Raw genomic sequence first — 27722 nt, 5'->3', positions numbered from 1 at the left:
CCCTCACTGGCAGCTGAAAAAGCCTACTCTGCAGCCTTTTTGCAGACTGCAGGAATCAGGAGCAAAATGATTTAACATAGGGAAAATGAAAACTAACCCAAGTTCAGCCCACACATTTGATACTTCTCATTTGGACCTGACCTAACCACAGCTCATGCCTTCAAGAACAGAGCTAGTTTGAAGACAAGGGTATAATACAACCTTAAAATACTGGCCTACTCATTTCAATCCACTGTTAGCTTTTAAACTTGAAAGACAAAGTGAAAAATAGTATGTACTGTGACTGGCAAACTTCCTATAACAAGAAAGGTGGTTCAAGGGATTGAAGGCAGTATCTGTCTTTTGTAAAAAGCCAAAAGGACAATGATCACATTTATTCTGGGCTATCATTTGATAGAGATAACATTTAGGTACTGCTTAGGTATATAAAAACAGAGTTGTAGAAAGCATGCTGCAAAAGTATGTAATGTTTCTGTGTTAGATCAAGAGGCAGAAACAAAAAAAAGAAAAAAATTACCTGATGACCAGCAAATTAGTTACTTTTATGACCCACTATGCTTTTAAACAAGTACTTTATCTGAAGAGCTTTGGTAAAGCCAAAGACAAAAAGCTGCACTACACCCCTAATAATGCAACCACCCATGTTCTCCTACTCCTTTAATTACAGCTGGATCATGGCTGGTCAAAGCTCTGTCCTGCTTGGCTTCTTACTCCTTCTCTGTGGATACTGTTCCATCTCTCCTCCTCACATTTCTCTTTTCTTCTTTGGTCAAGCAGTGCATCTGATAACAGGAGTAGGTCAAGAGGAAACAGCCAGTTTTGAAACTCAGTATAATCCATCAGTCACCCTCAAGAGGACCCAAAGAAAAAAATATTTTGAAAGGCACTCAAGAGAAGCATTTGTTTTCCCACAGCACATAGCCCCATACGGAGCCTCCTCCCAGTCCCTTCCCTCCCCTTGGCTCCCATCACCACTGCTCCCAGTCGATCACAACTCTGGGAAAGCAATGCTAATCATCTGTCTCTGCTGATAGTGACACTGTCACTGTGACTCTATCTCACCTTTCCTCACTCTCACCTGCTTTTCAGGAGACTGCAGAGCTGCCGGCTCGGACGCGGCAGGCAGAGATGCCTCAGCACCAGGTAACAGCTGCTTTGATCTTACTACCAGATGGAGTGTTTGAAATACTGTAAATATATTTATGCTTATCCCTCTGAACACCTAAATCTTGTAGTATGAACTCTCAGGTTTGGTTTAGTTTCCTATGGTGCATATGGACATGCATCCTGCACCTCTTCTGGGCGTAGGCACAGACACGGTGACATTGCTTGCCTTGGCATGACAGCCACACCACAGCTGAATAAAATAACCAGCACAAGGATTAAAGGCTGATGTGGCGTGTGTTTCCTTGGGAGAAACTGTAAATACAGCAGACATCACTCAATCAACGACCATTATCAAAATGTCAGAAGTTTTCTCTCAGGGTATTTTCAGGAAATTAGTCCAATAACTCCCGGTATCTTAAGACTAAGTCTGTTCTAGCAACATTTCAGTATCACAAACCCATATATTCAGAAGGCAAACGTAAATATTAAATGCTACATTCTAATCACTAAACTAAATATAGTGTTAACACATTCTTTCTCAAGAAAAGGTACTAGAAAAAAAAACTTCATAAAATTAACATTACATGACAAGTATCTAATTTAAAGCAATACTTCAAATACTGTTACCAAATTGGCATGTACACTTTGAAAGAAAGAAATAAATAATGGCAAATTTAAACCTTTCCAGTTCCAAAGATGCATCTCTAGGACACAGAACAGGTATAAATACTTTCACTTTTTCCTCTTGACAAGGATCTAAAGAGATCACAGAGTTTACTGAAATTTTGAACTTTTTATTACTGTAAAAATTACAATAATTCTGTTTAGAACTTAAAAGGATATTTTTAAGTGTTTGACATATTTTATCCAAGGAGGAGAGCAGTTTGCTCTATGCTACCCTTTTCCGGTAATTTCCATCCAAGAACTTTGGCAATAACCCATAAAAATCAATACTTAAATAAATACTTTTAATAAACATGTCCTTTTTGGTTTTTTTTCTTTTATTAGCAGAACAAAAGGTAATTTTTTTTCATCCCAAAGCCAAGAAATGGAAAGATGATTTGGGCCATGTATGCAGAATAGGCTAGAAAAAAACCTTAAAATCATAGTATCTCAGCATTTCATTAATTCCAAACACTTACCATCCCTCATCTCTAGGTAACTTTAAAGAAAAATGTTAACCAAGATGTACTCCACCTGAGCTATGCAAGTAAGTTTAGTGCACAATCCTCTATTATAATCAATTAGAGAGAGGAAGCTCCTCAACATGAGTTAAACCTACACAAGATGAGAACTGCCTTTCATTTGCCCATTTTTTCCTCCAATTTCCTAATTTAAATCAGATAGGTGCCTAAAGCTAAAGATGACTCCTGGAAAGAGGCCCTAGAGACATGTTAAAGATCTAATTGTTGTAAGGTTCTCTTTAATGCTATGTTGGGGATCAAAATGGATTTCTTCTAATTTTATGAATACCACTCTTGTCTTCTTCCTCAAGTACCTCCCAAATGAATAGGTGAAAAATAATGATTCGCACTTGAAAATACAAGAACACAAAAATATCAAAAGTGGGGTTTGCTCATGGATGTTGTATAGCAGCCACTGTAAACAATGAAGGTGCACGATTGTCAGAAGAGGCTCAAACACCAACTGGAGATGCCTCCCCTTAATCCTGCTGGACACTGAAATTTTCCACCCTAAATATACTTTTTTTTTGGTAAAATCTCTAGGTCCAGATATCTTCTTACTTGTATGAAAATTTAAAAATCTCAAATTCTTGCAGTAATAAAAATATTCTTAAGATGCATCTTTATCATTTCTGAACTACACGTGTATGTCCAGCATTAGCCTGAGAAGATCAGTCTCCCTCTCCTGTGAATGCAGCAGTTTGGATCAGAGCTCCACAAAATTCAGCAATCCACAAAATTCCCCTGCAAATTAAATCCAAAAGTATTATATGGTATATCAAGACTTAAGAGACAAAAAAAGAAACAGAAAATAAAAACCAAAATGCAGTGGAAGTTTGTTAAAAGACTATGAGAGAACAAAAAATATGGTTCATGAAAAGAAAAAGAGTAAAAATCCTTTTTCACTTTTTATTCTATTGGTAGATAAACGGAACATGGATTATCTCACCTTTTACCCATATTTATATTTGAACCCAGTCTGTGCAAGTCCAGGAGCAGGTCTCTGGGGGGCATTTTTAGTTGGTTTGTGAGCCTCTCCAGAAGTGCCTGTGTTAACCCAGAAGGTTATCTTCTCATCCCCAACCCCCTCCTGCAATCCATGTTCTACTTTTGTTCACACTAAATAAAGCAAACTGGTATTTATAGCATTTCTTAGGAGGCTGAATGTTTTCATCTACTCACCAGGTCATCCAAAAACCTCAGAAATCAAGTTTCATGACATTTACCAAAACAATGCTTTGAATCACTAACTTTGAGATGTTTATATAAGGATAGTAAAAAACATATAAACATGGAAAAAAATCCTCATCTGTTTTTTTCTTCTGATTTATTACATAATAATTCAACAGCAGAGGGCTTTTAATGCACTCCTGTAACTCTACAGCAAATGGAAAAGGCTCCAACATAATCTTTATAAGAAAGGGGAAGATGATTTCATATTAAATCCATGTAACAGCACCTCCGACTGTTAAGCATACTGATTCTACTGCAGCAGGAAAGTAGAATTATAAGGCAAAAATATCTTTCAAGCAGTTTCCTCAGCACAGAAAGCAGTTTAGGTGATTAAAGAAGAGACTAATACGGCACTAGTACCACACATTTTTAAAAGAAAATAAAGGCACTTTGAAATATCATGTCGAAAATACTGAATAAATTACAGGATATGTGTTTCACAGAGAAAGAAGAGCAAATAGCTGTAATTTGGGAGGCTAGAATTTCCTTAATGAGATAGCATAAAGGGCTCTGCAAACAAAAGGACCTTTCTGAAAGGTTTTCAGTGTCTTTACACAAGTTTCAGTATTCTAGTAGCAGTATATAACACTGCATCTGCATTTCTTAAGGGTTTTTTCCACTAACCATTTTTAATCAGCACATAATGTATAAATGGCATTATGAGATCAATGCCATTTATATATTTCTCTTTATATCTTTCTCTTGTGAGCTATGCAAATCCTGAGTTATGAAAAACATGTTGTCCTGCTTTGTGAAATCACAGCAGTAACTTCATATTGTCTGAAATTACTGTTTCAGAACGTAACACTTCAGCATTTATCTCTAGAGAAGGCAGCCTTCATCCTCAACTCATGATCGATCAATCATCAGAAACATTCAGCCTTCCTTAATAGCTGGTTTCAGCTCATAGGTGGGGTTTTGCTTTCTAAAGTTCAGAGCAGATGAATTAACATGTGCATATTATAAGCTGGTGGTATATGGTCTAAGGATTAACTACTATAGCAACCAGTACTGTAGTCTGCCAACACATATTCACCCAAATTGCTGGATTTTCTAAGTTTATGTGGATAGGATTTCTATGTAGGTGTTCATTTATTGTACAGAGATTGCAAGTTTTATATTAAGTGGATTTCTTCAAGACGAAAATGCACAGCCATGCATCACCCTTTCAAAAAAATCTCTTGTGCATTATTCAAAATGAAACTGCTACTAAAAAGACAATTGCACTGTGTTTTACAAATATTTATTTTACACATGGTAGGACGCTTCCTGCTTCTTCATTTCATTCTATCCAATTACTCTAGAAGAGTATTCTGGACAGTACCACGAATTATTCAAATTGAAATAAGCTGGCATGAAACCATGGTATAATCAAAACCTTTCTATCTACAAACTTAATTCCATGCAAACTGCAATTTAAAAAACAATTGGAAGCATTAAAGAAAAGTGTACTTTTATTATAAGACACTTTAGGAACAGTCTCTGGGGACTTATCAAGTGACCTCTCTGCTGTCTCTTCTCCTTGAAGAGAACTAGAGTTGGCTAGACTGTGCATATCCAGAGGTACTTTCACCCAGACCCCTCTATACCTGGTTTCTTTAGGAAAGTAGCACACTGAAGAAACCCTACTCACAACATATCAGATGACACCACTAAGTACTGGGCTTTTTGAGTAAGTGGTGAACATTCAGACCCAGTGGGCTTCAATATCACCTAAAAATTAATTCCTACAGATAATATCCTACAGATATAAGAACATTCCTTACCCCAGACACACTTCTGCATCTAAGATTCTTAGGCAAATATGGGGGGAAGGGGGACAATCCTGTTTCAACTGTGGTTGCCTGTATGTGTGAATTGAATGTACATGGATCAGATTCTGCCACACTGTGTATACTACAGCTATCTACAAATGAGTAATGCATCTTAACTTCACCATTTCCAGTGGAGTGGAGCAGAAGCATTTTGAGAAAAAACAGAGGTCCAAGTTAGAAGAAAAGTACCACAAGATGAGGATGGAAGAGAAGAAATAAAAAAGTACTGCACTAAAATATGCTTCCTCTGAGTGTAAATATAACTCTGTTACTTGTAAACCTATCATCTGCATTTCAGCTGCTTTTTTCCTAGTATGTTCTTCTATTTTTTCCTGTCTCCTTACATGACCTTTTTTCTTCCCTCTTTGGTCACTCTCTCCTACCTTCTTCCTACTGTCTTCCTTTTTATGTTGCTCTTCTGAATTTACCTTTCACTCTGACTCTCACTTTATCTATTCTGGAGTAATTATTCCTGGTTTTTCCTTCTACCATTTCAGTTCTGTAACCTCACTTCTTTACTCCTGAGATTTAGCACCTTCTTTTTCTTGCCCTGTAGCAGATGCAATAATGTTTGAACAGTCCAAGAGAATTTGGGGAAAACTCCAGTAATAAATATCAAGGCTGCTTGGTGATGTTTTCAACTAGTATGAAACACCTGCCTCATTAACAGACCCTTATTACAGAATTTGTTTAGAAAACAATATAAGATAAAGATTATAGCAAGATACTGAAGACAATCAATATTCTAGAAAAGGAAATAATCAAATAAATCAAGAAGAACAACATCTATACTTCCACAGACCAAGACTCATACATCTCTTACAGCAGTATTTCCTGCTACAGTAGGGAGTAGGTAGGAAGACACCCACCTCAAGGGACAGGTATGATCATGTGGCAATTAAGTGCAATATTTTTTTTCTCTTGTAAAGGATGACTATCAACCAGAATACTGACCTTCCAGAAGCAACACTAAGCAAACTCAAATTTACAGGCTGCTGTTAACCTGGCAACCTGAAAGCTACCCTGGAAGCTGTGTGATGTATAGAACATACCTCCATTCTTCCCCATAGAAAACAGTTTTGAACTTTCCAAATCAAATAACTTTTAATTTCCTAGATTCAGCAAAGATCACCTAAAGTCATGCTGGTATGCCGTTACTTGAAAATGACCAAAGTCCATGTGAATGTTGTGGAGCATCTGTGCTCTCCATGCTTTCCCAATCAGCACCATTGGCTCAATCTAATGCAGCTACCGTGCATCGCAGTACAAGCTGTGCAAGGAAAATTATTCAGCTCAAAACTACCCAGAGAAGAAAAAAGCAGCCAAATTTAGCTAAATCTGGAGCTGTTAGGAATGCAGCTCCAACCAGGGCTACCTATTAGGGACAGTAATAATTTTTAAGATCAGAGAACCTGATAAGTTCAAATAAGGCAGTTTATATGAACTCAGAAAATAAAAGACTACTTTGCTTTTATTCTGTGCAACACTTGACTCCCAAGTATCAGTCAGACTTTCACAGCATAGAGGTAGACTTAGATTAAATCTCTTTTTAAAAAAGTTTTAAGCTTCAAATTACACCCTATAGATATTAGGATTTTATCTTTAATAATGAAAGACATTTCATATGATCTTGGTGATCATGATTGCTACTGCTCTCAGTACCTTTGTTGACATTTTAGTTGAGTGGAGAGGACAAAAAGTCACTCTGGGAACAAGTTAGGTAAAATGCAAAGGGTATTTTTCTGGTTTTCAGGTCAGTGAATGCTTGTTAGGATTTAACAGTGTTTTATAGCCAACAGGAATATATTCTACAAGCCAAACAGATCTGACTTTGAATAAGGTGTTTATTCCAAAAGTATGAACGTGATTTTGTCAGTTTGATCCACTTATGATTAAGAAAAAGGGTGAAGCGACTTTGAGCCATTTAATCAGAAATGTAATTTAATGACTCTCCCAATTACTTTCTGCTTTAGATGACAACAGAAACAGGAAGATTGCCTTCCCTAGGCACACAGGATTTTTCCAAGGCCTGTCCAAAATCTTACTGAAGGGCATCAATAGTTAATTCACTTATCAATACAGACAGCAACCAGCTCACAATCACAGCCAGTTCCAACAAATGGGCAACTCTGAGACCTGATTAAGTGACCTCTCTGCTGTCTCTTCTCCCTGAGCAGTTCACCAGACTCTGTTCATACCCAGAGGTATTTTCACCCAGACCCCTTTATACCTGGTTTCTTTAGGAAAGTATGTGAAGAAGCCTTCACACAAAAGAAGACTCACAAAACTGATTATACTGAGAAAGGAAGAAAAAAACCACCTCAACAACTAGTTTGTGCTAATTATTTTTGACAAATTTGTCTTAGTACATTCACTGGTGTTTACAAATAGATTTTTTCCCCAATAATTAAATTAAACTTGAGCCTCTATTTTAATTCCCCTGTTAAAACACAAAGACGAAAGGAATTAAATGTTGATGATTGCTCAACAGGATATTCCATCAGCCTTGGCATGGAGTCTCTATTTTAGAAGAGAAAGTGGTTTGGAGACCATTCAATTGCCAGTGTTTCTGTGTCAGGTCAAGGAAAAATTCACCAAATACATCTGGGCTCTGTGTCAGTCCTCACCTCTAGAGAGGCCACAGGAAAGCTGGAGAGAGACTTTTTACAAGGGCATGCAGTGACAGGATGAGGTATTGGCCTCAAACTGAAAGAGGATAGCTTAGATTTGATATTAAGAAGAAATTCTTTACTGTGACATAACATGTGGCGGTGAGTCACTGGAATGGTTTCTCTGACAAGCTGTGGATGTCTCATCTCTGAAAGTGTTCAAGGCCAGGCTGGTGCAGTGGAACATGTCCCTGCTCATAGCAGGGGGGTTGGAACTAGATGACCTTGAAGCTCCTTTTCAGACCAAACTATTCTAGGATTCTGTGATTTAACTTGCAGGCTCTCTCTAAAACACCACTTCATTACCAAGACATAGGTAGGAGACAATTAGTTTGCTCCAAGATCATACAACATTTATAGTTTTGACCAGAATTTTAGCACTCTGAGTTCGTTTGACCAGCATGCATGCAGGCAGGTGTCCAACCTCAACATAACAAGTCAAATTCTCTGAGGTTGTTATGGCTTAACTCAGAGACATAGAAGAAAATAAAGCAAGAAGACTGCTAATGCAAGGTTCTTAATAGGTTATAGATGAAAGGAGAAATGCTTCTTTGAATCCCCTAAATTAACAGCCCTCTTCTATCCACAGACTGTTCTTGGCCAATATCCGTAAGTAATGGAATTACGAAAAACAAGCTGCAGCTTCCAGAGTTTTGCAATTACCAGGGGATCATACAGCTTGAAGAACCATAGATGGCTGCACGCCGCAGAAAATTCTAAGCCAAAGCACTGTAGTCAAAAGTTACATTAAAATGCAACTTTCCAATTTGAGATATAATTAAGAAAATTTGAGAGGTCTGATATTTAAAGGGAAATAAGATAAATGACATACATCTATATTGCAAACTGAGAGATAAAAAAGCCATTAAAATGAGTCTCATCCACCTCCCACCACTGTAAGTTTTAAACCATGGATATAATTCATAACTTGTGAAAACATGTGAAACAAGTTTATTCTAAAATTGAAAGAAGGTAGTTACACCCGCACACAAGTCAAATATTTGGCATTATTTAAGACCACAAAATTTGATTTTCCTGTTCTCCTCTATTTTTGCCAGAAGAGAAAATGTGATCTTCCTGCCCTGAGCTCTTAAAAGAGCCGTGAAAAGCAGATTTCAGTTGTTTTCACACTACGTTACATCTCCAGGCTCTTACTTAGGAGATGAAACTCCTTAAGTAATCAGTGTATTTTCCAGAAGACTCAACATTTCCCTTTTTAGCCCAATTATGATCGCAGCACTGGGTGGTGTCACTGAAGCACTCCAGTCAATTCATCTTGAGTGAAGAATATACAGAGGAGTACCAAAAAGCAGTAAGCTCTAAGAAACACTGTTCAAAACAATTTTTACAACGTAAATAGATACATCAGCAACATACCTGAAGAAGAACATGAACAGAGCAGCTGTGATGCAGAACAAAAGGACCTACAAGAAGGAGAAAGAGTGTTATTACATAACATATTACTACTGCATGCATGTTCTGGATCATGAGGATTCTATAACTTTTACTATAAAAGCTACACTTTATTTATATGCTGGAGGGGCCAGAATGAAAGCTTGTCTGAGTCCACCAAAAAGGATTGCCTAGTTTCTAGTGGACTTTGTAGAAGCTTAAAAAATTGAAACCCAAACCAGGGTAGTGGGACAACAGACACAGCAAATGGCACCACTTAAAAAGCATTTGTAATAAAAGTCCAAGTAAGAAAATATTTATAAAACAACAGAATTTCAACAATATTAGAACTAAAATTTAAACATCATATTTTGCCAGTCTTTGCTTTTGTGATTTATTGAAATATCATATTGCTAGTTCCAGTTTGAAAGGCACACTGTTTAAAACATCTGTATTGACAGCTGCTTGTCCTGAACTGCTTTCCAGCAAGTTTGAGAATAGATAATTCTATTCCCAATTAACAGTACTCTTTCTAGTAGTTTAGCTTAGTCTAAACTCACTTGGGACAATCCTACCTTGCTCTGTATCATCAGTGTGCTCACGTAAGAGCTGTTGAGCAAACTTAGCAGCTCTCCAGCACTGAGAGTGGAACCTCCTACTTCCTCCTGCCATCCTTTCTGTTGGGGCTTAGAGCTGTTACCTCCTCCTTATCACCTGCACAGGGACTCACGAGTGCTGAAGAACACCTGCCTTAATCCAATTCATCTTTGCCAGGTACACCTCACAAGTGAGAAAATTTTGTTTTGTTCTAGATATACTGTCCCATATTCATCCCATCATTTAGGAGGCAAAATCCTTACAAAAATATTGCAAGTCTTTCAGAAAATATTTGCACCTATTTTCAAGGGTTGAAGAAGTTTTCATCATGAGAGGATACAGACATCTTATGTGAGAAGAAATGGAAGAGGTGGCAGAGGTGTAAATTAGAAGGTTATGAGCACATAGAACAGGAGGCTGCTGCATGTTAAAACAGATCAGAAAGTGTGAGAAAAATTTGCATAGGAAATCTTTACAGTGACTTTCAGAGAAAAAAAATCTTACAAATGACACCATTTCCCTTTTCTAAGTCCTCTGTGTGTGACTTAAAACTAGGTTACATGAGACATGTAACCTGCTGTGTAAACTACCCATTTTTTCCTTTTCCTTCATCAGTACTATCATACTTTATTAATCTGCATCAAAAATGTGAACATCTAAAATCATTTCACACAAAATCATTAGGGCAAAGGTATATTTCATGAGGGTAATTGAACATTTCATTTCAAACTAGCAGCAAAAACAGACAAGCAGACTTGTTTTTAAATTCAAATTCTACGCAAAAAGATCTGCCCTGTTCCTATAAAGTTCAAAACATATTTGGATCAGGCAACCAACCATCAATTCTCTGGAGGTTCTTCTGGAGACACAGGGAGAAGGCGGCTTGACAGCCTGAGCAACAGTATTGGGAAATAAGTGAGATATGGCAAAGAACCAGTTTTCTGGATGATGTGGGGGAATGACTAAACAAAAAAATAAACCCAAAAAAACAAACACTCCCCCTCCCAAAAAAAAAACAACACCAAAAAACCAACACAATAAAAAAGTATGCCTTTGCATACTAAAAAGACTTCAATAAACAGTCTTTTTCTTGCCCTTTTTTCTTTTATTCCTTTTTTACCTTTTTTTTTTCCCCCAGTAAGTTTGATAATAATCGAACAGGTACTCTATATAGTATATCTAACAATCTATATGTATAATCAAGATTCCCTCAGAGCTCTTTCTACTCCAGGCTAAAGCAGCACAGCTTTCTCAGCTTGGGAAACCCAGCACTGGACACACCACTACAGACGTGTCTCAGCAGCACTGAGTAGGGGGGAAAGATCACCTGGTTCAGCCTGCTGGCAGTGGCCTCCTGTGCTAGAAGGGGTCTTTGCTGGCTAATGTCCAGCTTGGTGCCCACCAGGACCCCCAATTCTTTTTTGAAAAGCTGCTTTCGAATGCTCCCAGGATATACTTGTACCATTCCTCACCAAAGCCACAACTCATCCCTTTGTTGAACCTCCTGAGCACCACTATTAAAGAAAAGCATAGACAAAAAAAGGCAGTCCAGAAGATCATGATGGGAATAAAAGGCCTGTAGGGTACAACTGTTGGAAAACTGCTGAAACTATAAAAGTAGTAGTTAGTGATGAATATGGCAACTATCTTCATATAATTATCATATACTGATAAATCTGTCTCATCAAGTACAGAAGGAGGAAGGCAGAGTTAAATCTACAGCAAATAAAGCATTGGTTAGATAATAGAAAGAGCTCTCCAGGGTAGTGATACACCAGAAGAAGTTGTCTGTGAGATTGTGGAATCTCCTTTATCAGAGATGCTTAAGATCAGTAGAGGCAAACGTATCCAAGAAATGCCTTGGGCATGTTTGACAGGGTGTCTCCAATATTTACTCAACTGAAGGACAGCAAAACATGTGGCTAAACCAGACCCAGACTCTTCTACATAAAATTCACAGCCCCACATGGAAAGCCCTGAGACTGCCTTATCATAGCAGAAATACGGCAAAAGCAGAAGAAAAATTGTCACTGTGCTCCAAATCTAAGCTACTTTCAAAATAAGCCTTTTTTTAACTTTTTCCCCATTCTAGAATTTTTGTAATATCTTCAGTACAATATGCAGTACCTATTTTAGTTTTTAAAATAACAGTATTTTTTAAGAAAGGAAAACTACTAAGGCCTACAGAAATAGAATTCTAAATATTAAGTGAATAAGACTTCTATTCCAGTGAGCAGGAAGTCTCACTTGGGATTTTTCTTGCAGAGTCCATTACTTTTTGATTTACAACAGAAACCAACACAATGTACTTGGCAAAATACAGACCTTGAAACTTTCCAGCTGAAGAAACAGATACAAGCAGAAAACCTGTATGTTGCTAATGAGAATGATATGCCTTAAAGATTCTAACATCTATGAAGAGATGCCTGTAGGTTACAAGGAAAAATCCTTGTGCTCCAGGACAGGTTAGCATATTTGGTATGTGAGTACTTTAATTTAATTGATTACATTATACTTCACTGTACTATGCTAAACCTTAATAAAAAATAAAAGGGAACTTGCTGACAAAACTGAAAAGGTACTTTTCTCCAGATCTCTGTTGGCTGACAAATCCAGTATTTATTTTTTTCCAAGAAAGTTCTGTCATCATACAGTCAGCAACAGGAAGTGACATCTGGCAGTACCCAGCACTGAGCACAAAACAAAATGCTCTGGGTGAAAGTGGTTACCACTTGCCCTGGTCACAGCAGTAGACCCAGTAACACCAGTAGAAGTAGCTTACAAATGACCTTCCCTCACAGCCAGATAAAAATCTTGGCCCAAAGAAAGGAAAAAATAACACTGCTAAAACTATCAAAACTACTTGAGTCTTGTGTATTCAGGCTTTTCCCGCACCTTACTCAGTCCTGAGGTTATGTGCATTTTCTTTAATCATTTCCATTATAGTCAGATTTCCTGGGGTACAAAAGGTCTCTGATTGGAGGCTGCTCTGCTACAGCCAGAATAAAGAGTAGGACTGAAGTCTGCGATAAAGGAACACAGACCTAGTAATTAAAAAGAAAAGCACTGAAGCTACTCATAATCTATTTAATGAAGACAGGAGGAGGTAAATGGGCAGATCAGTCATATTAGCTGGTAGAAGCATCCAGGGTGCTGGAGCTACAGTTCAACACTGCATAGTGCTACTACCAGCTCACAGAAGACCTAAGGCAGCTTCAAAAACTGGCACGTAACACTTGACTTCCAGCAAAATGAGCTATTCCATTATCAGAGTTGCCACTGCTTATTAAAGAAGTCACACAGATCCTGTACAGAAATGTCATTAATGAAGTTTTTAAAACAAAGATATTTTACAATGAAAATGGGTTATTTGGTTTTGTATGAAAGCATAAGGACTTAGGGAAAATGGTGGTTGTCCTTCACCAAGCTCAAACTTCTAGTAATCCCAAAAGACATATGCCAATTGGAAATCCTGAAATGGAGCCACATCACCCCGGTAATTTCAAAGGATGCAATGTTTTACCTTCTTTCAGTAGCTGATCCTGTCAAATGGAAATCTTTGTAAGATCTTATCTCCATCTCTAATTGAAATGCAGCATAGCTGGGGAGAACTGCACGAGCTATCAAAAGTAACGGCGAAAACTCTTGTCATACCCATGGTCATCTGCATAATGATTATCTTCCTAGCTGAAATTAGAAATAACTTTTGAAGCAAAATTGCTGCTGCTTTAAAATTGATAGGCTTTATGAAAAAGCAGAAAACAATTTGTCAGATACTTATTGGGCACAGGGCCAGTTCAGCTACACCTACAACACTCAGCTGTCAGAGGCTCCTGATTTTTTTTCCGTCAGCAAGTCTGAAGCAATCTCTGGCCTGATAAGATCAAAAGAAACACGAGTATGTGTTATTAAACAAGAGATTATATAGATTCTTGTTAAAGCACTGTTGTTGGATCATGATTAAAAGATTGCAATTGGCAAATGCAGACAGTAACTGAGCCAAGACCAGGAGCACCTGCCAGTCCCAGAAGAACAGCAATGAATTTTAAAAAAAGCTAAACCTCTGATTTTCTATTTCACAAATTCTGTGTGTGTGTGTGTGTGTGTGTGTATGTATGTATATATATACACATGCATACCTATAATTGAGCATTTCAGCATTCTTCATTTGTTTTCTCAAAAAAACACTTGTCAAGTTTCTTTCCCCATTTTTCATATTCTACTAGCCATAGCAAACAGAGCTACAACATACATTGACAGAGCCACCAAATATCCTTTCTGGAAGCTTCTGGAAAGTCCACTGCCTTCAAGAATGCACAAGGCTTGAGAGACTGAAGCACCAAAAAAGTAGTTGCCAAATGACACCATAGTTTTATCACCAACAAAAACAAAAGTTCTGTGATATACCACTGGAGTGTACTAAGTTCAATTTAAAAATATACACTTCAAATCCACATTTAAAAATCTGGGACTGGGTCACTATGATCCTTCTACAGCCTGACATGGTCCTCATGATGGCTACACATGTTGCTGTGCAGGTTTGCCCATTGCTGGGCCATGCACACAGCTTGAGTTGAAACTACAAAGTACTTTCAGGCAAATGAACTTACGTAGTCATCACTCCTGCTCCAGCACCTTTTTTTTTGATGATTATTCCATGTGTCTTCTGCCACCACAGAGATGCACAGAAGAATAAATCTTAGATGTGACCTACCTAAAAGCAACTATTTTCTGCTCTCAAGGATGAATAGGGGCAGGGCCATACAGCTTAAATCACACCCAGATCAAATCATAGCCTGATACTAACAACATAGTCAATTCAAACAGCACGATTTGAACCTCCCTCCATTATAATTTTGACAAATAAACATGAATTGTTCAAATTATATTGAAAAGGCAGAATCAGTGATATACTTGAAATACAACACTGCAAATGAAAACTACAAAAACACTAACATCTCTAAGTATTAAATCCATATGTAAGCTGAAATTTAAATCTGGTTACTTATCCTACAAGAGCTTTACAAATGTAGTAAATACTAAAAGCCCAATAAATTTTCTTAGTAGTCTGTGCAGATGTCTTGTATTAGGCTTCTGAACATATCTGCTTAGCTCATGTTACAATCATCCAAGATTTCATCTCCACCATGAGAATTTCTGCTTATCTGTCTCTTCTTCTTCCAGAGCTCACAATCACTGACGAATTACAATGTTTGATATTACCTTAGTATCCAAAAAGGAACTGCAAGTTATTAATCTTTAAAAGCTTACAGGTATTGAAATAATTTTGTTGCTGTGAAGCACGTGTATTAATAGTATAAGAACAACACTTTGCAAGGCAGCATCATGAAAGCCACTGTATCCAGTAATGATTCATACTGGTGAAATTTCTGAAAAGTAGCGGAATGTGATGAATTTCTGATATGCATTAAAAGCTAGTAAAGGGACAGGGTGAAAGAGGTAGAAATAAATTACCTATTTTGATAATTCGGACACAAACAGGAGGGTTTTCCCACTATTGCAAGCATTTAACTATTATCTATGTATTTGATAATTAAAATCAGTTAGGTGGACAAATTTTAAAATTATTAAAAATGTGGCATGCTCAGATTCATTGTAAGTTGACAACAGACAAATAGTTATCTTTTGGGCTCAAGAGCTTCCTGCCCCACATGCCCACACCCAGAGCTGCCTCCTCTGTTCTGCTGGTTGAGACTGTGGGCCATGCAAAGAAGAGGCTGAGGAAACCAATAGAGCAACCAGGAGAACTACACATTAAAGAATGTGCTCAGAAACTGTGCATTTATTTTCTTAAAAATGCTGTACAACTAGCAGACACAAATGCTATTTCTATATATACATATACAGCAATATTTTGATGTTTACTAACTGAGGAATAATATTTAAAATTGATTATAATTATTTATGTTTGTGCATAAATCCTGATACCTTGTATAAGATGTCATTTAACATTCCTGTATCTCTCCCCAGTTTTGGCAGAGTTTTCATTAGCATTCTGAACTGCATGCATTGCTTTGCAACTAAGAGCCCCCTTGAGAACGTGAGGAGGGGGAATAGCTAAATTGATAAGCTAAAATGCCTCTCACATTTCCCCAGATAGGAGCCTCCACAATGTACAGCTGACACTGGCTGTCATCATGAGACACAGTCAGCTCTTCAGGGGAACAAGGGCTCTTGAAAAGTAACATTTATGTGAGCATGTAAGGAAAGAGAATCAGACCTGACTGGAAGGGGGTGAAAGCACTGATTGTATTATCTGTTGAATGGAGGAGCTCATGCTGCTCATGGAATTACTTTCCAGTGACTTTTCCTGAGAAAGTACAGATACTCTTGAGGCATGTGAAAGGAAGGACTTGAGTTCTCGCTACAGATGTCTACTCCATCCACTGCTGGAGGTTCCTTCTCCCTCAGCATCCACATCACTGCAGTAAGCCAGGGAAGGGGCTCAGGCTGCTGGTGATGGCTGTGCTTCAGAGACCGCTCGTTTTGAAGAGCACCTCTGGTGGTCCTGTCAACCACCTCTGACATGGAAACTGAGTGGAAAGAGGAGATGCTAAGCAGAAAGCTCATGAAGCACTATTATAAACCGTTCTAGCTTGATTCACAGTGTCTTTCCCTATCTTTTTATTAAGCTATAATATTCTTAGACCTAAGATATAGAAGCTGAAAACTAATACAGAAATCAGTGGAAAAATAATGGTTTTTTACTGAAGTACTTAATTTTTAAAGATTACACAGCAAAGGCCACACACCAATAGCAAACAACAATTCTTCCTCCATTACAGAACTTTATTACACCTTGATTAAGACAAGCAGTATAGATTATATTATGCTTCTCTTTCTCCCAACAGTTTAAATTTTGTCTTGTTTGTTTTACCAACCATCACTTTAGTGTTAGAAGATCTGTCACCCACTCCTCCACACAACACCTACAGGTTCCGGAAAAAGTCTTGGCACCAGCAGAGAATGCTACTGAGAAGGCAGATTAATTTTTATTCCTTCTGCTATTGTTACTACCACCACAACACAGAAAAAAATAAGATCAAAACAACATAAGCAAATTGAAATAAGGTTGACATACGATTATGCCCTTTGGTCATTGTTTAAATATTCTCTTAGATATTTAAAAGTTGGTGTGAATGTTTATTCATGCCTAGAGGTATTACTCTGTTTCTGATCCAAAACCAGAATACAACATTTTATAACTGGTACATAACAAAACAACTAAAATGGTCACAATTTCATTTATATTACACCCCTGCCATATTCTGCTCTGCACTCCCAGCTCTCTCACCCATTCCTGTCCTCTGGGAAGGGAGGATGGCTGCCTGCACACAACCTCTCCTGCCACGAGCTGGAGAAGGAGGGCTGCCACAAAGGCTGTCCTAGACCCTCAAATTATGTCTTTCACTGCATCCACCATGGTGGATAAAATTCCCAATGGCAAACTGCATCCACACAGTGGTATCAGACCAGTAGAAAAAGGGGATAGGAAAGAAAAGCAAAAGGGACAGATAATGTGGGTTACTTGGTATATCAAATCTCCTGAATCTGCTCTTGGAGAACTTCAAAAGTACTATGGCAATTGGTAATAATGTGATTTTTATTTTTTTGTAACTTTTATAAAATACAAATGAAGACACATTCAAATAGCATCACAACTGGGCACAAAACACCTCAAAGAAAGAAGTCACCTTGATAAAGGGAGTTCAAAAACCCTTGAAAAGCATGTAATTAGCAAAGAGTTGGTTATCAAGGTCCAAACCAATTAATCTGCAAAGATTATTTTCATTTAGCATTACTGTGAAAATTAATGTAAATCCAGTTCTAGAAAACAGCTGTGCAATCCACTGAGGTAAGAGCAGTCAGCAGCCAAGCCCCAAGACTATGGTGTTGTGCCCTGAAAATTACTGGGAATCCAAAAAGGTCACAACAGGGAGATTAGCTGCATTTGTAACTGATCACAGAGCTAAATTTATTGGGCTCTCGACACTGCTGCAGTGTCTCCACGCCCAGTTTTTTCAAATTCCTGGGCATATTTTAGGAAGCTACTCAAAAATTTCAAGTTGTTCATTATTTTACACAAATAATATCAAATACCACATGACTGGGAACATGCGTTGTCTCCTGTTTGCCGAGGGACTACGGATTTACTTTGAGCTCTCTTTCATCTAGACTCTCCCTACACAGCAAGCACTCCTGAGTGTAAGGAACAAGCTCAAATGAGAAAACCTTTCAGCAGCTTAACCTGAGAGAGAAGTCTGATCTTTCTTGCAACACTTTCTCTCACTCATATCTTTTCCAGTCTTTACCTCAGAGCCATGGAGCACTGTATCGCCACCTTTTCAAATACAAAGTACATGGCTAAAAATAGTGTTAAAGAGACTATACCACAAACAAGATGTTTAAACCAAAGTTTGAACTGCTGCTAACTATGGCTTTTTTTACCTGTTTCACACTTGATTTTGCTGCAGAAACACAGCTAACATTGAGTAAAAGCAGCAGGTCTATGCAAAGCACATAGTACAATACAGCATGTGTGAGTTCAACTATTTTCTAATATGCATGTTCCAAATTTCAGTGCAGCACAAAACAATTATCCCATGAGAAAAACTTATATCTGAAAAAGTCTTACTGCACTAATAACTTAAAAATATTTTTTAATGAATTTTTGTTTATGGAAAAATAAGGTAACTTATTTAAATTATTTTTTAAAATGTAAAGGCTTATTATATGTATGATTCTTACCTACAGGGGAAAAGAGAATATTATTTAAACAATTTTATTAATTGAACATCTGCATTTAATGCAGTTGATTACTCCTCCAAAAGACATCATCAATTATATTTTTTCCTGTAAAATTAGTGCTTTAGATTTGAATCTTCAAAAGCATCACATTTTCAAAGTGTTATGAGATTATTATTTCCCCCCAAATACTACATTCAAATAATTCTTAGCCCCAAATTAGTCCTAAATGTGACCATAGTCTAGCTCTCCTTGACTTGACCAGGGAGCCACAACACAAGTACATTTGAAAGACCTGTCTTATTTGCTTGACAGCAAAGGATGAAGAACAAGTGCAAGAACTCTAGAAAGATTTCTTGTGATAAAAGAAAAAGTGAAGGGAAGCACATCATGAGTTCACTCAGTTCACTGAACTGTGTAAAAGACTCAACAGGAATATCTTCAAATACAAGAGCAAAGAGCTCAAGTGATTGCCTCCTGCTCTCCAGAACACACCTGCTGCCCTTTTGAACTGTCTCATTAAATATTGCTGTGAAGCACATGGGCGAGCTTCAGCTAGTGAAGATTACAGGGCTCCACACATTACTCTTTCAGGAAACAATTTAATTCTCTGTCTTCTGCTCCTGTAGATGCACCACAAATGGTGCAGAAGACCAGATGATTTGGTAAAGATCCCAAAATTAAAGGCTTTTTGATAATAGAACAGGCACTCTGAAAGCAATACAGCAAAAGGTGAAATGTACCCATAGGTGGTCATGAAATATTTGCTCCATTAAACTGATTCAAGTTTTCCAGGTCATCACTGAGAAATACAATATTCCAAAGTGTGAGTAAATGAACTCTCAGCTGATGAAATAAAATGGCATTCAAAACAGGATTCTACAAAAAAAAAATACGATTTAAACTTTGAAGACAATGGATGATTATAATGTAAATCAAACAACCCAAACACCCTTGGGTTCAGGGATGACCAGTTGAAAACATCTTTTCATCTCTCAGCCACCCCCAGAAAAGGTTTTACAGAAAAATAGAACTAAGAACAAATTGTGGGGCCAGTTCCCTATTGCACCAAAAAATGCTATCTTAGTTGTACTCAAAAGCATAACTAAGCTATGAGAACATCCAAATGCAATGCCAACAACACTAGAATCTTCTCTTTCCAACAACAGCTTTATCATTTTTATGTCTTTAATGCTGAAAAGGAGAGCTAAACAAAGTGCCATAACTATGGTTAACACAAGGGGTTAACAAATTCAAACCCAGAAAAATGTAAACTCAAAGTAAAATTTTCTTCCTGCAAATTGCAGCAATGGAATTGAAATTAAACTGTATTTAGTTTAAATCCTATTATCACTGGAAATTCTTTTTTAAAAGTCAGCAGCTTTGGCATAATTATGTTTCTGGACTGTTTCCTCAACAGTCTCAAAAGACTTTCCTGTAAAACAGCTTAAGTGTACATCCTACTCTGTAAAATGACAGAGTGCATAATATCAGGGTATCCATCACATTTAGATGTGCCTTTTTTCCCAATAGAGCACATAAGAACAAATCAATCAACCAAAAGAAGACTTCAGCATATCTTAGTGAAAGTATCCTGAAACAAAGACTTCTTTCTGCTAACTTAATGACAGAGACAACTGAGGTAAAAGAAGATGATATATAAGGTTATATCATCAAATTTCATTATTCTATATTTAAGGGAATGTTATATCACAATTTCCAGGGATTTCAGAGATTTTAGTAGTTTCTCTGAATCCAAGGCAGAAACAAAAGGATTTAATTTTTCTTTCCTTAATAGCAGCCTCAACAGCCCAGCAGTACCCAGCACCACAGCCCCCTGCACTCACCTCTGCATGGAAAAAGGGTTCTCTGGGGGAGGCCAAGAGCTCCTTAAATTCCACCAGCCAACAACAGCTGTTCATTCAGAGTATAAGCAGAAGCCTATAATCTTACAATTTAGAATAGGCTTATTAAAAAGCTGAAAAAAGGGAGTTTTGTTGTTGCTGTTGATATTTTAATAACTTGCCTGCCTTGCTACCTCTTCTGGCACTGTTACTAGTAATATTAAATTACTTTTTAGCATCAGCTGGTAGAGAGAGAAATTTTTTGAGCTTTCAAATCACTCACATGTACACATCACTTCCTACTTTGTAAAAGGTATTTTTAGCCTAGAGCCATCTCTTCTTTTTGGAACCTGTAAGAAAGTATTTTGTGTTCCCTCCATGCACTCTGACTGTCATCAGGGACTAAAATTATTCCTTAGTGGGGCCAGTTTCCTTTTCATGCTGCCCTGGTTCAGGTGGTGGTTAAATAGAAACAGCTTTACAAAAGTAAAGAAATACAATGCATACAAAACATGAAAAAGACAAACTCAAGAGACAGAAGATCCCCAACCATGGTCCATTTACAGGATTTTTTTAAAAAGTAAAATGCAAAAGGGGGTTGGGAACAGGAGCATACTCAGAGATTCAAATCTGAACCTAAAGATAAACCAAACTTCATCAACATCCTTGCAAGCTGCTCACAAATCCCTAGCCTCTAAATTAAATACAGGAAACACCATGTAACCCCCCCCCCCCATATTTGTCATTATTTGCACTATTATCACTATCTGCAAGGTATGGTTGACCTCACATGAACCTTAACGTTCACGGACTGCAGGGAATCATTAAAGAAGTGAAAACTGGGGAGACAAAAGCAGAGTGGAGTCAAGCAGGCAGCACATGCCCCAGAACAGCCAAAATTCAGACAAATAGATCAGGTTACACAAACTCAAGCAAGTACATACCAGTGTAAAACAGGAACCAATAGTTTCAGCTATCAAATTACAGAAAAAAAAACCTTGTAGAAATGCAATACCAATATAGATAAAATGTTAATCTGGACAATATTTAATAGATTAATACTTTAGAGATTACTTATGTTACAGATATTTGGTTGAAAGTCAGAAAATAAATATAATAGTGCTGTTAAACAAAAAGGAACTGTTGTGCTCACATTAGTATTTTTAAAGAAACATCTTGCAAATAATAATTTTCAGATATTCATTCATGCAATCAAAATGATGCTATCACATAATAACAGAGAGTATTAATGTTTTTGACATTTCAGATGACCTTCTTAGTATCAATTTCAGCCCCCACTGAGAGCAAAAGAAATACTAAAAAAAAACCCCTCAACATATTTAAAATTGAAGCAGGTAAGACCTGGGTATATTATCTTTGTTGAAATGGTACTGTCCGTAGAAACAATAAGGTATTCACACAGAGAACAAGCATTAAGTAAAAGCATGAGCCTTTCCAGGTTTAAAAATTTCTGGAGGGAGGATTAAAAAACAACTTTCTTCCCAGCTGGGTTGGACTCATCTCCCACAGAACAAGCAATAGAACAAGAGGAGAAAGCCTAAAGCTGTAGCCAAGGGAGGTTTGTTTTAGTTATTACAAAAAAAAAAAGATATTCATGTAAAGGATTGCCAAGAATTGGAAGAGGCTGCTCAGAGAAATGGTGGAGTCATCACCCCTGGAAGGATTTAAAAGATGAGTCAAAGTGGCACTTGGGGACATAAGTTTAGTGGTGGACCTGGCACTGCCAGGTTATAGTTAATCTTAGAGGTCTTTTCCAACCTTAATTATTCTGTGATTCTACTCCACTCTTCTGATGACTCTGCATCCAATTTCTGCAGTGACCAGGGCCTGAATAACATCTAGTCTTCACCATTAAAAAGATATTTGAGATGTCAGCCAAGGGCAATATAACATGCTTATTATTTCAGTTCACGAGTTTGTGTCTTCGAGGTATTTTCTCCCATCATTCTTGGTGTGCACCCATATGCTCTATCAGATTTCTGGCATTTTTTTCCTGAATATCAGAGCATCACTTCTTTGAGCAAAGTACTATTTTCAGGACAAACATCAATTTTCTATTTCAGCTGTAGTAATAGCAAAGCTTTCAAGTGGGAGACTGTTTCAAGTGGGAGTCTGGAGCACCAGGTGAGTTCAGAACACACCCAAGGCTGTCCTCTTGCACAGATTACTGCATTTGCTGCACTCACTGATGCTGTTCTGGACTTATGTAATTCAGCTGCTTCTGTTACAAGTATAACAGAGCTTGGACAAAAGTCTGTTATCATGAGACCAGTTCATGAAGACTCAGTAAAATACATCAACTATTCTGAGTCACATAGTAATCTGTTTTGTTCTCCCATTATGTAAGTATTCTTCCTCTACCTACTCACAGAGAAGTAGGTTTGCTGCATTTTTTTAGCTAGGACTATGCCCTCCTCACTTTTCTGTGCCCTACCTCCTTATCACTTGCCATAATTCAAATGCTGTTGCAGAATTATGCTATTCATCCACTGGAAAAAGTGAAACTGATAATCTGCATCTTTCCTTATTCCTTGAGAAATAACCAAGCCAAGCAGTGCACAAACAGAAGTTACCTATCAGATGAGATGAATCACTCAGTAGTGGGATAACAACAGTATAGCTCTTATAATATACAAAACACTAATATAATACTACATTAAAAAAGGTTGACAGGTAGGCAGAAAAGGAGAAAAAATTCCAATTTTTGTGGAAATTATAAGAGGATCATTTTGGTAGGCGGTTTGGTCTTTGTATAAATCAGCTACTCCCTTGCCAGTGAGTGACATGAAAAATGTGTTTCCTGAAGCAAAGGGGAAAAAGGAAATAACAGTGGAGACATTGATGGAGACAATATGGAAAAGTTCAGCATGTTGAGTTATTTTAAGTTTAGAAAAAATGCCAGGAACCCAGGAAAGAAAAAATATTACACGAGGGAGGGAATTTTACTTCAATTTTTAAAAATATGTTGGAAAGAAAGTTCTAATCTAACTTTATGAGAAAATATTGCAGCCAGTAAAGCTGATTTAAACCCTTTAAATTGCAGCCAGGATGATGATCGGGGAATTAAAAAAACACTCATAAGAAATAAAGGAAATGTCTTATTGGCTTATCTGCAATTAAGTAAAACACAGGTTACCTGAGGAAGAATAATTCACTAGTACAACTCACAAAAAAAATGAAACAAAATGGAAGGAACAATTTTATCACTGCCCAATCATCAATGGAACTGGTCAATTTTGGGCTAGTCATCAGTCTATTCACTGATACTTAGGAATAATTAAACCTGTCAGGACAAGGAAGAGTAATAAATTAGTACACCATTAAGAGTCCTTTTCAACCCTAATTACAAGCTGCCTTTTGTAAAAAAAAAAAAAAAAAAACACCCAACCAAAACTATCAACAAAAAATATATTAGGGGGTTTCTGTTGCTGCCTTTGTGTTCAACAGCTTTACTTCAAACTGCAAAACCAAGAAACTAAGGAGCCTTGCATGGGGTCCTAAGCTTGGTACCCCTGTACAAATATCACAACATCAAAGCAACTCTCAGATTGCATCCAGAACTTCGGGTAGTGTTTCATACCATTTCTAGAACACCTACTTCACTACTGAGGCAATGAAATGCTTCTTCAAACACTGACCAATACTGTGCTCATTACACACATAAGGGAGAAGCACACATAAAAATATTGTTTGGGAGGAAAATCACAGACCCTTATTACCATTCAGCTTCGTAAAACAAAAAATTAAATTCACAACACATACACATCACATTAAAACTGAATGAATGCTTAATACTAGCAGATTTAAAGTAAGAAGCCTTTATAAATATGACCTGAGGTCTCTATACTTTTGAGGAGAAACAAATCCAAGACAGAAAATTAAACAACAGAAAAATTCAACATCTCAAAAATAAAAAAGAAATATTTGAGAATTAAATTCTGTTAACTTCTGGTTCTCTTGAAAATGTGTTTTCCATTGGAAAGCTTTGATATTTAAATTAGGAGCTTTCTCAGGTCTTACCTATAATAAGTACTGAATCTTCAGCAAAGAGTTTTTGCTTCCAATTAAAGAACAAATGTTCACACCTGAAAGGTTTTGATTAATTATAAGACAGCCTTACACAACTGGATAAACATGCTTGTATATTCTGAAAGGGTATAACTCTGCTAAATATATAGACATTAAAGAAAAAATGGTTACATTAAAAAAAACTTTTAAAGTATTTTCTCTCCTCCAAGTACAGCACCATTTTTATCTGCTTGCTAGGTCACCTGAGCAGAAACTACTTTTGAATCATGTAACACATGACAAATCAGGCCTTATCTTCAAAGGTGGTGGTGGGAAAACCCAAAGGAATTTCAAACTCCTGAGATACCAACAAAGAATTTAATTATTAAGTGATTTACTACAGTATTTTGATACTATAATCTGTCTACAATACAGGAATGGGTCAAAGAAAAATTGAAACAACTCTGGTTCATTACTATATCCTCAAATGTTTAATGTGTATATTTTCAAATGTTTAATATAATGCCAGATAAGAACAGAAACACTATTCTTTCTTTTTTAGAGATCTTGCATAAAATTCTTTAAGATACCCTGAGGGAATTAATGGAGACAAATCTGAACTCTCATCTATACTGGGAAAATGACTGAATGAGGTATTTCAGCAATAAAAGCAGCTTTGTCTAAGTTTAGCTCTCCTAAAATCCCTTCTTAGGGAACCTTTCACATTCAGAGCTGAGGGACTGAAGACATCTTAATAGCAGGCAGCACAGAAATTATGTTGTAACTCACAGACAGCCTTTCCCACAGTCTTCTGATCAGATGGTGACACCAGTCCAGAGTCCCCCTTCAACAGGCTGACCCAGTTCTGCCAGTGCCACTCCAGCAACACTGATACCCTCTAACCACATTTTTTCTGCCACAGCTCTCACTCTGGGGATGAAGCTGAAAATCTGCTCTAGAAAGGCTCTTTCTACTTACTATTAGAAAAGACTTTGTCTTGATAGCACCTTCAAAAAACCAACTGTTAAATACTGGAGAAAACAAAAATGGGGAAGGGTGAAGATGCAAAGAGATAACTTCCAAATGCACAAACTATTCTATCTGCTTCAGACATAACTACAGCATTTGAAATGCTAAACAGGTGTCACTTTTCACTCCAGAATTAGTAATGTAACCTCAAATTGTAATTTTTTTGGCATAAAAATGCATTGAGATAAGGGGCCAAGGCAGGAACCTTTTCATAGCCAGCTATTTGTCACCACGTCCATTGTTGAGCAGCACTTTATTAGCTTTAAAATCATGTTCTGATATTTTAATATACATCAAAATATTTATTGGTCAACAGAATCAAATATATTTATTTCTGTCCTTTGTACACAAAGTTCCACTATCTAGAACAGTATTTCCCATATTATTGATACATTAAAATAATAAAATTTGTCCTCTCGGTGCCAAATGCTATTTGTAGAAACTACATACACTGGAACTGAAATAATTTATATTGGGAGTGCAAAAAAATACTCATTTAAGCCAGTTTCACAAGTACAGTTCACTGGTGGAAGAACATGCTTTGGAAAATAAGACATCTCACACAGGAATTATTTCTTGATACCCACTGCCTCTACCAGACCACATTGGTCATCAGCTGTTATTTCTAAATGGCTCTCTGTTATTCAAGATGAAACAAGAGAATGAACTTAAGGATCTTTGGTGGCTACCAAGAACATAGAAAGAGATAATAATCAATCTTTCCTTTAAACATCACCACTAGCATTCAAATCAAGTGAAGGGCACTTTCTTTAAGTCTGATAAACAGCTCCAGGGTCAGATCTGATTACATAAAAGTTCTGAGTTCCAGCAACTTGAAAGCTTTTTTTTTAAAAAAAAAACCAAAACCACCTCACATTTTATCAAACATATGTGAACACTTCCAAATATCAGGAATTCCAAGCACTTTCCTTATGACTGGAAAATTGTACCCACTCATGGTCTCTTAACACAGTCATCCTAAAGTGAAACCAAGTTCAAGGACAAGCAGATGACACAAGGAAATTTATTTGTCTACATTTTTGTCCTAAATTTACATGAAGTCCAATGAGCTGTACTGAACACCACAGAGAGGAGTACATTGTGTACAAAATAATCTTACTGAAAAGAAGTATTTCCACATCTGCCTCTGTTCAGTTCCCTCCTGCACAGACCGCAAAATGACAACTCAGAGCAAATTCACAGAAGTAAACTATACATAAGTGTTCAACTCTTCTTACAAACAAGTAACAGAGATTTAAAATCCAACATGAAAGGGAGTCAAAGCACCTTCCAGAAAGGAGCTCTGCAAAGAATACAATGCATCTGTCCCTTTTCTATAAACACTTCAGCAATGAACAAAAGGAGGCAGCAAGGCTGTTACTGTTAACCCAATAAAAGATTTTCTTCTAATTAGGAGTGAAACTTAGCTTACAAACTTTAGTAAAATTTAAGAGGTAGACAAAGATTATGATTTATCCTATATTGCAACAATATTACTAGTCCTAAATTTTTAGCATTAAGTTTCCAGGGCAGCCTGAGAACCACCTTATATCACTGGATGGTTGAAAAGAACAGAGGCTGCCGAGCCACTGGACCCATCTCCACCAGAACCTAAAACTGCAGGAGACCACATGGGTTATTAAGACCATCTTTCACTGCAGGTAACCCCATTAATTAGTTTATGATAGGAATTAAGTACATCTACTGCATGACCTATTGCAAAATAAGCAGTGGCATTTTGCCTGTATAACGAAGAGAGCAAAAGCTTACTTTTCACATGTACTTGTCGGACTCCCAGTCAGTCACTTACCTATCCCAAGCCTCTCAAGGAGATGTTAATACTCAGTTTTTTTCCCAGCCTCTTCTCAAGTTTATTCAGGTAGTAACTGTCCAAGGCAAGTGTCCCTTGCTGAGTTCATGTAGTTCCTGATAGACATTGCTGGTGCAACTGTAATTCAGGTCTCTGGTCCATCTCTCATTACTTTGTCACATTATGGATTTTGTGAAAGACCTCGTTCCTCCTTCATGAAAGGAGGAAAACTGACATTGCATAGTGCA

General features: G+C 37.2%; 1 protein-coding gene across 1 annotated transcript in view; it reads right to left on the bottom strand.

Moving 5' to 3' along the window:
* TMEM135 (transmembrane protein 135) overlaps positions 1-27722 on the bottom strand; it is a 156627-nt gene that overhangs the window by 49976 nt on the left and 78929 nt on the right. The window contains exon 6 of the mRNA XM_066570322.1: positions 9385-9431. Coding sequence (XP_066426419.1) covers positions 9385-9431 — 47 coding nt within the window. The remainder of the gene's footprint in view (positions 1-9384; positions 9432-27722) is intronic.

Source organism: Molothrus aeneus, chromosome 2 (genome assembly GCF_037042795.1).
Source record: "Molothrus aeneus isolate 106 chromosome 2, BPBGC_Maene_1.0, whole genome shotgun sequence".
NCBI lineage: Eukaryota > Metazoa > Chordata > Aves > Passeriformes > Icteridae > Molothrus > Molothrus aeneus.
The sequence above is the reverse complement of the archived record's forward strand: the minus strand, read 5'-3'. Positions and strand labels throughout refer to the sequence as shown.